Below are 16,619 nucleotides of genomic sequence, written 5' to 3'. Positions count from 1 at the left end.
CTACAAGCCCACTCTACAGACCGTGGTGACACAATCCCCAGACAGTGTGTGGAGATCCCTCCACCATCATTACTGAACCCAAGAAGTCATCTATCTCCTGCTTTAAGGACTACCGTCCTGTCAAACTCACCTCCATCATTATTAAGTTAAGTGCTTTGAACGGTTAGTCATGCATCAAATCAAATTATTGCTTTCCCCCAACCTGGATCCATTTCAGTTCGCATACCGGTCAAAACGCTCAACCGATGATGGAATTTCAACTGCCCCTCACTCAGCCCTCACACATCTGAACACTAGAGACTCATATGTCAGAGTGCTGTTCATAGACTTCAGTTCAGCATTCAACACCATCATTCCCCAGCAACTCATTCACAAACTGGATCTGCTGGGGATCAGCACCTTGCTGTATAACGGGCTGCTAGATTTCTTGATAGGAAGACAGCAGACAGTACGGGTCAACAGCAACACCTCCAGCCCAAGAACACGGAATACGGGGGCTACCCAAGGATGTGTGTTGAGCTCCCTTCTCTTCACTCTGCTGACCCACGACGAGATCTACTACAGGGGTGAAGTTAACCATCTGCCAGAGTGGTACAGCAACAACAACCTGTCCCTGAATGTGGAGAAGACCAACAGTGACTCTACTTCCTCTGCAAACTGAGAAGCACAAGAGATTCAACCCCCATTATGAGCACCTTTTACAGAGGCACAGTTGAGAGTATCCTCACCAGCTGCATCACTGGTGTGGTATGACTCCTGCATTGGGTTCTGCAGGAAAAAATGACAACGGGTAGTGAGAGCAGCCGAGAGCATTGTGGGGACCTCTCTTGCCTCCCTCCCCAGGAGATCTACTGCACCTGCCTCATCTGGAAGGTCGTCTCCATTACAGGTGACTCCACTCATCCCTTCAACAGCGTCTTCAGTTTGCTGCCATCAGGAAGGATACTGAAGAGCCTCCGGGGCAGAACCAGCAGACTGAGAGACAGCTTCGTCCATCGGGCTGTCAGGATGCTGACCATCTCTGGATCGAGAAGGGGGGCCCAAGGGTACATCTTTCGCCATCCTACAATGCTGTGATTGTAGCCATTCCCCACTTTCTGTGAATGGTACTCATGGCCATTGATCAATAGGCTTTGATTAGTTGTCATTGATCAATGGTCATAAGAATTTGCATACTAACAATCATGGAATTAACCCCCCGGCACATTGTTCATTCAGTGGCGCTAGTTTCCTTCACTATACAAATGTACTGTTTATATGGTTGGGGAAACCTACAGTCAGCTGAGACTGAAGAAGTCACTTGGATGAGTGACGAAACGTTTCTCCAACTGAAAATGTCCAGATGAACAGAATCAACCTTTTGGGATTTACTTACCTGGATGATTAAGCACGCATCAAGACGTTATTTTATTAAACATTTTAAAATGCTAGCAGCACAAACAAACATTTTTGCAGCACAAACCAGCACAAACGTTTGACATCCATTTTGTTTGATTCCATTAATATGGGGGGGGGCTGGTTGACCTCTAGAAATTTTTGTTAATATCTTTAAAATAATAACGGCACAAACAAAAATTTCTGCAGCACAAACGTAGCACAAACGTTTGATACCACTTTTGTTGGATTTGGGTAATGTGGGGGGGCTGGTTGACCTTTACATTTTCATTAATATCTTTAAAACAGAAGCAGCACAAACGCTAATTTTACCTGCACAAATCTGCACAAACGTAGCACTAAAAAAGTAGACCATTTTGGCCCGTTTTGGAGCAGTCTGGGGGGATGGTGACCTTTGAATGACCTATAAAATAAAGTTTAATATCTCGGAAACCGTAGCAGCACAAACGCTAATTTTACCTGCACAAATCTGCACAAACGTAGCACTAACCGCTCCGCCTATTTGCCTTTACGTTTCAAGTGGGTGGGGGGTCAGCTTCACTCTGCTCACACACCCATATTTTGCTCCACTGCCGTTTCTTTCACACCTCAAACATTTAGTAAACAATTAAGCAAATACAAGTAATCTGCAATAAATTACAGGTAGTAATAAAATAAACTACTAACTCTTACGCTGCGTCGCACCTACACGGGTATTTTTGAAAACGCAGCTGTTTCGTCCACACGTAAACGGCGTTTCGAATCACCGAAAACGGAGATTTTTTAAACTCCTTTTTTGCCTTTATGTGTGGACGAGGAATACAGAGTTGGTCACGCAATGTCAAAGGTATGTGCCCTTTTCACGTCACGCTGTGCACACGTTATTTTTTACATGAGATGAATTGCAGAATGGCAGATAGAGACAAAATACTGTTAGTCTGACTATCTTCAGGTTTTACACATCTTACATATACACACGCAGTTACTGTCCCTCCATTTAGAAAGGCAGAGGCGTCAGGGTGTGATTATTTTATGTGTAGTTTTTATTTTTTTTTTCATGTGTAATAATATTCAACATTGCTATCAATACATTTTTCAAAAAATGCCTCTCTGTGCAAAATGGGTTTAAAAACATAAACAACTGTGGGATACTGTTTGTCCTGATTAACATGAGAGCCCAGCGCTGCTCCCATGAAGGGAAAACCAATTCTGCAGGGGAGACCTACCTCGGCACTTGTGCAGGTGAAACCAAAGGGAAGATATCCTTCACCATATTTTCTAGTCTTTGGCTTAGAATGAAGTTGGTTTGGAAACATATTCAGCGATGCTTCATTTCCTGCTTTGTGTTTGTGGGCGCCCCGTGCTAGCGGTTTCCAAGCATTTTGTTTGTCCAAGCATTTTGTGGGGCCCGCCCCGCCCCACACTTTGGGAAGGTCTGACCTAACGGAAGCCAAAGCCAACAAAATTGTGCAAACTCCACGCAGAAAGGTGCCGGTCGGTGGATTCAAACTCAGGACTTTCCTGTTGTTAGGCAACAGTGCTAACAACTACATCATCATACACTCCATGCTTAAAAAATAGGAATACTATGATTGCAAAGCTTCATACAGAATTTTCATTATGTTTTATATCTCTGACAGGTTAAACCACAATAAATACTAGTTGGTTTCATAACCGCAGTGATTTGCCTGTTGTTTAAAATCCCGTGTGATCTTGTGATATCGCGAGTCCAGGCAACTAACCACTCTTGCTAGCACTTATCGCTTCATCTCAACAAGAATACGTTTAACGAGTGTTAAGTTGTTGAATTTAATGGAGATTGCACATGTTTTAATTACATTCACCACAGAAACATAAAATAATTTCTGTTCAAATTACAAGTCAGACTCTTGTAAATGTGATGACTACCCAATTTCACTTTTGGAGTGCAGGGGGCAGGACTTAATAAATGAACGCTAGTGGAATAATGTGTTAAGCAGGTATTTGTTCCACGAATTTGTTTAATTTGGAACAAATCTAATTGTGTTTACTGACTCTAGCTGGAAGTGGCCACAGCTAAAGGGACATCAATCCACCCCTGAACAAGTAGTACATGGAGATGTGCTCGATGAAGAGAGGCCCGGATGTTCAGATGGAGACTCATCACGCAGAGCAGAGACAGGCGCGCACACACTGGCTTGACATTATTCTTTATTTGTTCATCTATCCACTTTTCTTTGGTAACACTGGTAGTTACATTAAATATGTAATTTATAATTTATTTAAATAAAGAAACATTTCTTAAATGGGTAATAGAACATTACAGTGTACAACAGGTGTATGCATTTTTAATGAAGATTTATTAAAGTTATTAACTTTAAAAACATATTTTTATATAATTTTATCTTTTTTTCCCATGTATTTTCATTTATAACTTCTTTATACGGCTGATACAAATGACTAAAGTTGAAGACCCTCAACTGACTAAATGTGCTTACAGGAAAGCATTGCGTGACTCATTCATTATACACAAACCTTTTTTTACTGCCTTGCATCTGCATTTATAGTTCACCTCCTCTCTGTATTTGAAATAAATTAATTACATACAAAGCAATCTTAACTCATAACTAATTAATTTACTAAGCAAAAGATAAAAGAAAAGCAGAAAACTCCAAATATTATGTGTCAGACTAACATCATACCACCTTCTGTACAGCGGTGCTGTTCAGAGAATATATACATATATGTCAGCTTATCAGTGAGAAATATAGAAAATGGATTTCTCCATACTGTAGAAAATTTTAGAAAGGTTGGGGCACCAATAGTGTCACCTAGAACATTTCACATGAAACACGTCTGAAATACCACGAACACTGGAGTGTTTGAGGTTTGTAGTTTTGAGGACCTCCGAGAAGGTGATGAAAACGAAGGAAGTACGTTTTTTTCTTTTTTCTGTTTTAAATTTAAAGTAGATTGTGAATCAACAGGAAATCGCTTAAAAAAACTAAATATAGATGCTGAAGCTATTTCACCAAGGTATAGAATTGAACCTACGTTTTGCACATGGAAAAGAAGCACAAAGCAAAACTGTACCATAAGAAACAATCAGCAGTATAACCTATAAAACAAAATATGCTGACCTACTCCAAATGGACTATTACATTTGTTCTATCTAGATTTCCTTTCCTTATGAAAAAAGTGTTGCCGGTGAACACATCACATACCTCATTTTTGAGCACCTTTAAACTCATGCATGTTTCTACACAGGAAGACATACAGCAGACAGCTGTCATGTGGACACCACCTCCATCACACCTCTATTATTATACAAGGCAAAAACTTTATTAATCTCGAGGGACTCATTGCAATAAGAATAGAAACATTAGCAGAAAAAGAAAAACTGTGTGGTGTCAGCAGAAATATATACAAAACACAACAAAATGAAGCTCAACCATCAAAGAGCTACGATCAGAATCTACAGATAATCCCAACAGCATAAAATATAAACATTAATGTGAATGTGCGTAGAAAGTGGCACAGTGTTAATAATAAAAGTAAAAAGGCCTGTAAAGGGAACAGTATTGTATTTTCTATATATTCATTCTGCCTGTAGGCAATTGGACATGCATAATTTGGCTTGTCATTTAATATTACACTAATATATGTTGCTGTGGAACTAGGCAGCTCATGCTCTCCTTCAAGATATAATGCATTTTGGGGTCAACTTGAAATAAAGGCAGATGTGGAATGTACATGTGAGGTCAGAGGTCAAATGTGACATGATATTTTGACGCAAACTATAATGCGATATTCGGAATTCCCGTATACCAGGACCATAGTTTACTAAATGTTGGCAATACAAAAAAAAGGTTTTGAAGGTTAAAGGCATTTTATCACAGTTTGACCTCATTTCACTTTTGAAGAAGAGGTCAGAGGTCCAAAGTAACGTTATATTTAGAATCCCCGTATATCATTCCCATTATGCCTATGTGATGTCACTAGTTGGAAATATCTCTATATAGTATTTGTATCGATTTGTAACCATATTTATCAGTTTTTAGAAAACACATCTTTTATCTTAAACCTTTTCAGTGCATCTGTCCTATTTTTTTTTTTTTTAGGGGGGGGGGGGGGGGCCTCTAGCATAACTAAGCAATTTAAGAAGACTTTTACTAGTTCAGATGCACAGGAGAAGAATGAAACTCACTAACAGTCTAAAGCAGTTGCCTAAAATGACAAATGGAATGAGCTGTTTTTTGATGGAGACCACCAGTAAAATTGAGTCAGATATTTTTCCAGTAGTACTCTTTCTTTATGAGTGTGTGCTTAGAAAAGTCTATTTAAAATTTTCACTTCAGGAAGATCGACAACTGAAATGCAAATGCTTTGGTGAAATGACTGTATGATGGCTTTGATATTGCGTATGTAAATGAAATATAGTCTTGAATATATACTTTTCTTTCAAATCTAGAGATAAATCAAGATTCTCCAGTTACAACCTGGAAAGAAACTAAAAAAAGACACTGATTAAGACAAAGTGAGACATTTGCTGTATTTGGATATCCAGTGGAAATGATGTCGTAAGGACAAAAAAACAAGCAAAAAAAACCCTGATAAAGACTTTGAGTTGATATGTGTTGAACTGTTTTGCTTGCTGAATTCCTCCAAGAATTAAGTTGGAAAAGCTTTAGAACCCTTTTAAAAAAAATTTGATTGATGAACAACAAGGACAAAAGTGTTTAGGTACATCAAGATAAATCACTTTGGGCTAAAAAGAGTCATTGCAGAAATGCTGTGTTTCATATGTCAATATGTTACTTGGCCACCAGCCAAGTGTGTAGTAACCACGCGTTGCCCATCTGGGTATTCCCATGTTTTGACATAGGTAGGGTAGTACATTCCTGTGGAAAACTTCAGATCTTCCAACATAGACTGGTATCCTGCTGACATGGAATTCCAAACCGCCTTTGCAGTGCACTCCAAATCTACACTCCTTTGTACAGGTGCAATGGGTAAGGATGACCAGTCAGAGTGACAATAAATGGGCTTTATAGCATTCCCCACAGTGCCAAATCACAACAGCAGTCGCCTCAAGGTGCTTTATATTGTAAGGTAGACCCTACAATAATGAAGAAAAACCCAACAATCATATGACCAAAGCAAAGCAAGCACTTTGGCAACAGTGGGAAGGAAAAACTCCCTTTTAACAGGAAGAAACCTCCGGCAGAACCAGGTTTAGGGAGGGGCGGGGCTATCTGCCACGCCCAGTTGTTGTGGGAGGAGGAAGACAGGACAAAAGGCACGCTGTGGACGAGAGCCAGAGATACTAACAATAGTTTATAGAAAGCAGTTGATAGAAATTGAACGATCCAACTTATTCCTCATGTCCAAACATTTAAAGACAGCATAGAGGAAAACAAAACTCCAACTGAGGGGAATGAAAGTGAGAAAGAAAAGCATTTTCTGTCCACCTTAGTATTAAACTTAAATGTGCTTCTTTTTCTTTTTCCTCTTCTTTTTGCTTGTCCCTTTAGGGGTCACCACAGCATAGCATCCGTCTCAAACTTGCTCTGTTCTTAACTTCTTCCTTCTCTGTCACACCAACACTCTGCACGTCCTTACTCTTGATATTTTCGCAGGTTTGAATTGGCTAAGATTTTATGTCAGATGCTCTTTCTCATACAACTTAAGTGGGGACAGGACATGAAGGTAACTGGGTTTTGAAAGAAGTCCTGTTACGTTCAACTAAACTACTTAAAGACTACAAGAACCCACTTGAAAAAGGTAAGTGTCAACATATCAATAGTTAGCAAACTCATCCATTACCTGGTCTAAAGCTGAGTTTAAACAGAATAAAAGAAATAAAATGTGCTTAAATATGATAAAAAAAGAAGGAGGCATTCAAATCTAAAATGAAAGGTAAAGCGTCACTTTCAAACAAACGATCTGCTCATCTGTTTTTTCAAATAAAGAGTTAGAATAGTTACTCTGGCTATTTATTCCTCATGAGGTGTCGCAGTTTATATGGAAAATGATTAGGCTTTAAGGCTTTGACGTGTAAATGTTAGTCAGTTTTAGCTGCCTGCTAGAGAACAGAGTGTGGGGGAAACAGGAAGACAGGAAGATATAACCAGGTAAGGAAACAATGACACAGAATCAGTAGCGTGAGTAAAACGACACACACACACACACAGAGAGAGAGAGAGTAGAAAGAGTGAGGCACATCTTGAGGAAGTTAGCAAAACAACAGAAGTAGAACAAAAGGCACATCATACTGAAGGTAAAAATAATTGTTTTCTTTCTTTCTTTCTTTCTTTTTTTCTTTCTTTCTTTTACAATTATCGTTTTATTGTAATAGTCTTTATTTGTGATACTAACTTGGTAGTTGCGTTAGCTTTTATAGATTTTGATCCTTGTCCTTTTCGCAGTGGTGTTTGTAGACGATTGGCAGCTTTACATCTGTCCACAGAATGGGATTGGTGCAATACTCTGTGGCCCTCCTGATGTTATCCACACAGTTGGTGCTCAGCTTTCCCACAGTAAGACTTTGTAACCCATTCGCCTTAATTACTGCATACACTTTTATCAAATAAGACAAATAGTTGACATGAGTGAATGTGGCATGGATGATGAGTTAATGAGGACTTTTTCATTTTAGTGATTTATATCTATCTGTGTTGACAGTCAAAGAACACCTACAACATTGATGGGAGAGACTGTAACTATTGTCCTGCAGGTAGGAAATGTGTGATAACTTGATGTGAGCTTCTATTAATATTTTTAAAATTCTGCTGTCTGCTTGTCAGTTTAAACTTACTCAGAATTATTATTAAAAATGAATCTCTATTTTGTACAGTGGTGTGAAGTATGTTTTTTTCTGTCTATGCATTGTTTTTTTTTCTGCATTGATGAAAAATGACGCAGACTGAGCTTGTGCAGTATGACCACATCCTTCATTAATATGCATTCTGAGTGTGCAGGCTGTCTGCTCACACTGCTTGTCGTCAAGTTGTTTGCATTGGTTTCTTTCTGTTCTTACAGGTATGTATCAGAGTGATTGTACAACATGTGAACACTGTCCTGCTGGAAGTTACACAACTGACTTGAACTATGAAGATGAATGCCATCGCTGCTTTGGAGACTGCAACCCTAGTAAAGAAACTATGAGTCATTTCTACCTTTAATGATTTCATCAGGATCGTGCTATACCCGTGATCTCTGGTTTTCTATAAAGAGCTGATAAACCATTAATAGTAACTCCACATGTACTGAGATGAATAGTCTCTAAAATAATCTCTATTTCACTCTTTCTCAGAGTTTCATCTTAAAGTGGTTCAGAACTGCACCAGTACGTCTGATATGAAATGTGACTGCGAGGATGGTTTTAGATGCATCAGGTGGACCCATGACAAAAAGAACTGCTTGTCTTGTGAGAAGATGCCAGACCCAACCCCAACCAGTAAGTACCGAGAAGAACACTTTGAATTCTCATGTCAGATAAGCTCAAACCAACAGTGGGCCTTATGGCAAACAAAACAACTTCTAAAGCTGAGAAAATGACCAGTGTCAAAGCAAACAACTTTACCGCAGCCATTAAAAAACAAAAGAAAAAAAATAGCTGACAGGATATGTAAACTTAGCTCTGGCTCCCGTTATTATCAGATCATTCTGAGAACAGGTTCCTCTCAAGTTGCCATGAATATGCAAAACTTGTCTAATATGAACAGGTTTGAAAATATTCCTGGAAATCTTTATGCTCTCTAAAAAATGCAATGCCATCAAGCTGACATGAAAGTGTCACAAAGGACACTTTTCTATGTTCTAAGTATATTTTATGAAGAACCAGCAGAAAATAATCATTCTAATCTGCAGCACTCCAACGCTCTGCACAGATTGGTAGATCATAGTTTTGCCTGCTTCTTGATTTATTCAAATTGCTTCCATAGCCTTGTCTTCTAAAAAAACCAAACAACCCAAAACCCTAACTAGCTGTATAATACTTGATCATTCTTGCAGAGTGCCAAACAGCAGGGCTGTGTTTGGCCCCGACAAAATGCAAGCGAGTTATTAAAAATAAATAGTGACATATTTTTAAACATGTCACTGCTGACCAAGTAGTATTTCTGGCACACCCACCACTGCAGAGCACGGTGTCACACTGCACACTGTACAGAGTAAATTTGATGGTCAAAGATGCAGCACATTTTAAATCAAAATTGTAGAATTTCAGTTTTACTTCAAAGAGGTTTCAAAAATTGTGTGTGTGTGTGTGTTTGTGTGTGTGTGTGTATGTGTGTGTGTTTAGAGTTTACAGCCTGTTATCCAAGTAACAGAACAATTGACAGGCTAAGTCTGCTTCGTCGTTATTTCATGACAAATGAAAACAAACATGATATCCAGTCCAGTTCACCACCAACACCAAAATGCCTGAAAGACCACAGAACACAACTGAAGTACATGATGTATTATTTCCCTGATTAAGAAAAGCCCTTCAAAACATCTAACCAAGTCAAGAACACGCTTAAGAAGGCGGGCATGTCATTATCAGCGGCTACAATCGAGACACGCCTTACCTCAAGAACAAGAAAGTCAAATTAGACTTTGCACAGCTGTGAAAAAAATCTTTGGACCAATGAAACCAAAATGAATCCGTACTAGAATCTTGAAAAAAGAAAAGCAGCTCATGATCTGAAGCATATGACATGATCTGTCAAACACGATGGGTTCAGTGTTTGGCATGAGCGTCTATGTTTGCCGGTCAAGCTAGGGCTGGTATTTATTAATCATGTGATGAAGTATACAGTGCTATACTGTCTGCTCAGATTCAGTCAAATGCTGCAAAACTGATTGGACTTCACTGCACAGCGCAGTTTCACTTAATTGTCAGGTCAGTCACCTGATGTCAGCCTAGAAGAACCTGCTTTTCACTTATTAAACACAAAACTGAATGCAGCAAACCCACAAACAAGCAGGAGCTGAAGGAGGCTGCAGTAAAGGCTTACCCGAGCATCTTAAAGGAGGAAACACAGGATTTGGTGATGTCCATGACTTCTAGACTTAGTCATTTTTCATCCAAGTATTAAAAACAGTTCTTATATTTAATGTTAGTTCTTTAGTTTGTTCAGTTAATTTTGAAACTCTGAACAGGGGGACTGAAAATGTCTGTATTTTTTTAAAACCCCTGTGGGAAAAAAACCTGAAAGGCTGCCCTTCAGTCACGTCATGTTTGATTTAAAATCCACTGTTGTGGTGTGCAGATGCAAAACTGCAAAAACTGTTTCACTGTCCAACAAAATATCAAACTAAGTGTGTAAAAGAGGATGGATCTGGAAAATGAAGCCAGTGTAGAAGTGGCTTAAATGTGGATTCTTTGTAACAGCCAGCAGGGGGCGACTCCCCTACAAGTAATAAACAAACGGGGTTAAACTAAAATGAATTTGTTTTCCCAGTGCACCCAGGTTATCAAGTTCTGAGGAACAGTTTTTGTTTGTCAGTGTGTGTGTGTGTGTGTGTGTGTGTGTGTGTGTGTGTGTGTGTGTGTGTGTGTGTGTGTGTGTGTGCGTGCATGTATGTGTTTGTGTCTGTCTGTGTCTGTCTGTGTGTGGTGTGGTGGTGTTGGTGGGGGGATTTCACGTTCTTAATGATAAAGGTAAAACAATGACAGGAAATAGGGAGAGAGAAAAACTGGAACTGTATGCAACAAATCCAACCTAGGACAATACAGTTCATGACCAGCGCCTTCACCCCTGTGCCAGCAGGACAGCCCAGGGGTCGCCTTTTACCCTTGTTTAATATGAAGTGGAAAAATGTACTTATCCACATTGTAAAGTAACTCAGGCAGGTCTGTGAGACTGTGTTTGAGGTTTTTTCTTCCTCTGAAGTCTGAAACCAATCCTGTGATGGTTTATTCTCTAGAAGCAGCAGCTACAGAGATCTCAGTCAGAGATAAACACACGCCTTTCTCAGTTTCCTCCGGACATACCAGCACTTCTCCCAAACCCTGCCAATCTCCAGGGTAAGCCTCAAATTTCCTTTGATACAGTAAATACTGAATACTTCACTGAATCTCTGTGTTACATGAAGCTGTCACAGATTTTGATACAAGTATTGTAGACTACCCTCATCACATGGGGAGGGGAGGGGGGGGGGGGGGGGGGGTCACATATTTGAAATACTTAACATTTTATTCCTTCACACAGGTGTCACCCAACGAAAGAGCCGAATCCCACGACAGGTGAGACTTTATGACTGTGTATGTGGATGAAAGGGAGTGTTTGGAGAGTATTTACTGTTTTCATTTGAGCGGAAACTGAAAAGTTATGGGAGGTTATGTCAGTTAGAGCTGGTCCACCACATTATTTTAATTCATGCTCCTCCGAGGACTTTGTTGAGTACCAAAATGCCACCAGTGCCCTTTGCAGGACCTATTAGGTCCTACATAATTCAGCGAGGATGTTCACGGTGCCCTTGAGATAAACTGTATTTTTCATTATCACATTGGTTCTCCAGCTTTTTCTAATGTGCTTAGTTCACATGTTGGAAAAAGTTCATGCCATACAGAATGAACCGTAATTAAGCGTTAAGAATAAAAAGGTGAAGTTTAGTAAAATGTGTAGTAAATAAACTTGTTTTATGGTCTTTGATTGTTGAGCTGAATTCAATTCAATTCAATTTCAATTCAATTTTATTTATATAGCGCCAAATCACAACATAAGTCGCGTCAAGGCGCTTCATAGATACAGAGAAAAACCCAACAATCATATGACCCCCTATGAGCAAGCACTTTGGCAACAGTGGGAAGGAAAAACTCCCTTTTAACAGGAAGAAACCTCCGGCAGAACCAGGCTCAGGGAGGAGCGGCCATCTGCTGCGACCGGTTGGGGTGAGAGAAGGAAGACAGGATAAAGACATGCTGTGAAAGAGAGACAGAGGTTAATAACAGATATGATTCAATGCAGAGAGGTCTGTTAATACATAGTGAGTGAGAAAGGTGACTGGAAAGGAAAAACTCAATGCATCATGGGAATCCCCCGGCAGCCTATTGCAGCATAACTAAGGGAGGATTCAGGGTCACCTGGTCCAGCCCTAACTATATGCTTTAGCAAAAAGGAAAGTTTTAAGCCTAATCTTGAAAGTAGAGATAGTGTCTGTCTCCCGAATCCAAACTGGAAGCTGGTTCCACAGAAGAGGGGCCTGAAAACTGAAGGCTCTCCCTCCCATTCTACTTTTAAATACTCTAGGAACAACAAGTAGGCCTGCAGAGCGAGAGCGAAGTGCTCTAATAGGGTGATATGGTACTACAAGGTCATTAAGATAAGATGGGGCCTGATTATTTAAGACCTTGTATGTGAGGAGCAGGATTTTGAATTCAATTCTGGATCTAACAGGAAGCCAATGAAGGGAAGCCAAAACAGGAGAAATCTGCTCTCTCTTTCTGGTCCCTGTCAGGACTCTTGCTGCAGCATTTTGGATTAGCTGAAGGCTTTTCAGTGAGTTTTTTGGACATCCTGATAATAATGAATTACAGTAGGCAGCTAAACTTCTTTTAAGGTTCTTGTAGATGTTTCAGCTCTCATCTGAGAGGTTTATTCAGACGTATAGAGGTCAAAGTCCTTCATAAACCTAAAAACAAGCCCAGTTTCCTTCAACTTCAGTGCTTAAAACATGGATGACTCAGACCCCCACATTGACGTTTATTTAAAAATATTTTCACCTGGTTGTCCATGTTCCAGCTGCAGTGTCACTGTGGCTTGTCAGCAGGGACTACCCCACAGTTTGAGAACCAACGCTCTAGTGTGATCATCAGGTGAAACTGCTACTTAGTCAAAATACCTTTATCATCAAATATCTACTGAACCGATACCATAATAAGAGCTGCAGTGTCATGAGTATTTTAGCATTTAGCTAAAGCCTGACTCTACCAAAGTGCAGCCTCACCAAACCACTAGTGACTGAAACTGTAAAAGCCACATTTGCACTGCAGGAACTTTCCCCAAGTCCAAGGACCCTTTGGAGAAACTCACATTACCAACACAGGGTCTGAAACAAAGAGGCAACAGACAAGTCTGTTTCATTAGTTGTACATTTATAAAATAAATTTTTATTGCAGAATGTGGCAGCAATAGAATAATAACACTACTGGTGTACTGTCAGTTGTCTATAAGGCTTTTTTATGCAGTTCTGTGCATCACTGGATACAAACTCTCCTGGGAAAGCTTACTCGTACAACCAAACAGAAGGATGATAGCACTCTTGTTTTCTCTGGTAGCTACTAGCAGCATATCTTTGAAACAATAGGTGTTACTCTAACAGGGAAGAGATAACTGTGTCCTATTGTCTGATAAAGGGCAAAAGGTCCGAGGGAGATTGATAGAAAGTGAAGGTTAGACGGAAACACAGGAGCGAACAACATTCACTTACTGGAGAGCTCCGGAAATCAGCTCTGAAAACAAAACAATGGGCTGTTTTAAAATGGGAAGTGGTCCAGACGAGGGTGGGGGCAGAAATGGTGTCTAAGTTGTCTATTGCCAGTTATGAACAATTCGAACTGCAGTTTTTGGCACTTTAAGTTGGGTTAATCTCGGGCCTGGAAATGCCAGAGTAAACTTGCTGAACCTAATTCTCAACAGCTCAAAAAGTGTCTCATGCTCTATTAAAGTTTGCTAGTTTTTCTTTACTCTTCAACATAAGTCAGTTTCATATTTTAATCAGGAGGCGTTTAGAACAATTTGATTTAAAAATATATTGTAGGGTGAATTCTTGACTTTTTGAATTTGGGTAAATGAACCTTATCCCCACTGTGGAGATCAGATCTGCTCCTTGACTGCCATCCTACGGGGATTCGCACTCTCTTCAATATTATTGTTATACCATACACAAAAGTGTCAGAGCGGGTAAGAAAACAGGATTGTCTCAAAGTATGCAAATTAACTTATTGTGAGTAAGCTACAGGATAACGGGACTACCCAGTGCTCCACTGAATTAACCCTTTGAGGTCCACACCAAGAAAAAAGCAATGGAAATTGTTTTTGTTTGCATTTCTTATTGATTTCGGTGAGCAATAACCACAATCATTTTTTTTTCAATAGACCCTGTAGTTTTTAAAATATTGATCTCCACCAAATGGTTGAGATGTCACTTGGTAAAAGTATGAAATGTCATGCAAATACAAGTACATTAGATAATACAGTTGAAAAAAATCAAATAAAGGGCCAAATTATGATTAAATTAATAACAAAACTATCCAGGGCATTGGATACAGTTTATTTCTAGTAGCATGCCAGTGAACATTGCTGTTTTCATTCCATCAAAGGAAAGTATTATATCAAACAACAAAATACATAGTTTTTTAATCTGCAAATGGGAGTAATGTACTACAGCACAAAATACTCACATTCAGGCCACTTCTGATTGAATACTAGTGTGCAAAATCATTTTTGTTTTTAAAAAATAAAAACAGTGCAAATCAAGCACATCTGCTTGTGGTTTCGGTCGTTGGGTGTAGCATTGATTCTGTGGTCTGGAAGAGCTGAATCATGGTTGTCCAACTCTAGATGCTGGCTTGTTAACTTGGTTCAGACACAGCCAGGTGGAAACCTTTTGAGAGCCATCGGTTTCTGGTCCAGTAGGGCACAGTCCCTCTTGTAGACCAGGTATTCAAGTCAAGAATGTATCCGAACAGTGGACTATGCCATCACCATAACTTGTAACTTATAACTTGTCTTATACAGGTGTAATAGCATATTAGGGCGATCGTGCCTCAAGAGTTGGCAGTTCGTCTTGTAATCAGAAGGTTGCCGGTTCGAGCCCCAGCTTGGACAGTCTTGGTCGTTGTGTCCTTGGGCAAGACACTTCACCCCCTGCTGGTGTTGACCAGAGGGGCCAATGGTGCGATATGGCAGCCTCGCTTCTGTCAGTCTGCCCCAGGGCAGCTGTGGCTACAACTGTAGCTGCCTCCACCAGTGAGTGAATGTGAGAGTGAATGAATAGTGGAATTGTAAAGTGCTTTGAGGGTCTCGAAAAGCGCTATATAAATCCAATCCATTATTATTATTATTATTATTATTATTATTATTATTATTATTATTATCAGAAAGCTTAATTCCTCCCATATGCTAATTATATACAGGGATGAGTGATGGGCATGGAATGGTGATCTTTGCATTGGACTCTTTGCTCCACCGATGAAAGAGGCATGAACCCACAGGCATTGTTTAGAAGGTTGACACATTTCTTGTCAAACCATTTTATTGCAATCAGACCTTCATCAGACCTGTAATAACAGGCTCCATGGCCCTTCTTCATCAGGTCTTTGTCTGACATCAGGGGAGCTCCACCGGTCATACAGTACCAATGCACCTGACACCCAAGGAGGTGTGCAAGTTCTGGACCAAGGTGAAACTCGTGAAGAGCTGAGGCTCTTTTATGGGTTTGCATAGTGTTTTTTTTTTTTTACAACCCTGGTCCTTAGAGGGAGCTTCTGCTCCTTTTCACTGAGGGGAGCATTGAAGAATGTAGAGCCCCTTTGATACAGCAGCAAGTTGTGGATGATGCCAGATGAACTTGCTTGGCAGAACAATTTAAAGCCCCACTCATCTGGTTTGTTGGCAATATACTGGTGGAGAGTGCCAGCCCTGTTGGCTTCTTATGAAACCATGACCTCAAACACACTGTGGTTGAAGGTGGATGGTATCACGAGTATCATGCCACAGGACCATGTGATTTTTAGCCATATAATTGTTTAGCGTCCATATAGTAGCCCAATTGTTCAACATGAAATTATAATTTTGACAACTTAGTAATATTAATTTACCAGCTACTCTAATTTGGTTAAAAGGTAATCAGTTGTGATATGTGTGATTTCCAAGTGTTATTCTTGATTTTTACAATTTTACTAATATTAACTCAGAAAGTTACAAAAATAATTTACTGAGGAAATTATTTCATCATATTCTTGCTGTGCTAACACTTACTGTGATTTATCAATAGCAATGAATAAACAAAATGGATCTAGTGGTCTGATTCTATGGCAAATAATCAATTTTAATAACATTTAGGTTATGTTATGTTAGCACCATAAAGGGTGCGAATGCTAACCGTTTGGTTGACCACTTTAAAAAAAAAAAAAATTAAACATTTAATTTCACGATTTTAATGCTGTCAAGTGACCTACATCTGTTTAGTAAGTCCTCTAACACTATCATATATCAAAAAATTATATCTTAGTTGAATCAAAAACACTCAAAATATGGTGGATGTTTTTTTGT

At 39.5% G+C, this 16,619-nt stretch overlaps 1 protein-coding gene across 2 annotated transcripts in view; it reads left to right on the top strand.

The window, feature by feature from the left end:
• Positions 1-16,619, top strand: part of LOC147319111 (uncharacterized) — a 31,145-nt gene that overhangs the window by 7,156 nt on the left and 7,370 nt on the right. Inside the window, exons 1-7 of one of the 2 annotated variants that reach the window (XM_086311450.1) lie at positions 6,836-7,633; positions 7,782-7,892; positions 8,038-8,089; positions 8,395-8,505; positions 8,669-8,812; positions 11,269-11,368; positions 11,553-11,587. In XM_086311450.1, coding sequence (XP_086167576.1) covers positions 7,824-7,892; positions 8,038-8,089; positions 8,395-8,505; positions 8,669-8,812; positions 11,269-11,368; positions 11,553-11,587 — 511 coding nt within the window. In that variant the 5' untranslated portion in view covers positions 6,836-7,633; positions 7,782-7,823. Of the gene's footprint in view, positions 1-6,835; positions 7,634-7,781; positions 7,893-8,037; positions 8,090-8,394; positions 8,506-8,668; positions 8,813-11,268; positions 11,369-11,552; positions 11,588-16,619 lie in introns of those variants that run through there. The other variant, XM_086311451.1, reaches the window with a different exon arrangement.

Source organism: Aulonocara sp. 'chitande type north' Nkhata Bay, linkage group LG11, assembly GCF_057382095.1.
Source record: "Aulonocara sp. 'chitande type north' Nkhata Bay isolate Kocher_YH1m ecotype deep benthic linkage group LG11, A_spYH_male_GT1.1, whole genome shotgun sequence".
NCBI classification, from domain to species: domain Eukaryota; kingdom Metazoa; phylum Chordata; class Actinopteri; order Cichliformes; family Cichlidae; genus Aulonocara; species Aulonocara sp. 'chitande type north' Nkhata Bay.
This window is presented reverse-complemented; position numbering and strand designations above follow the sequence as displayed.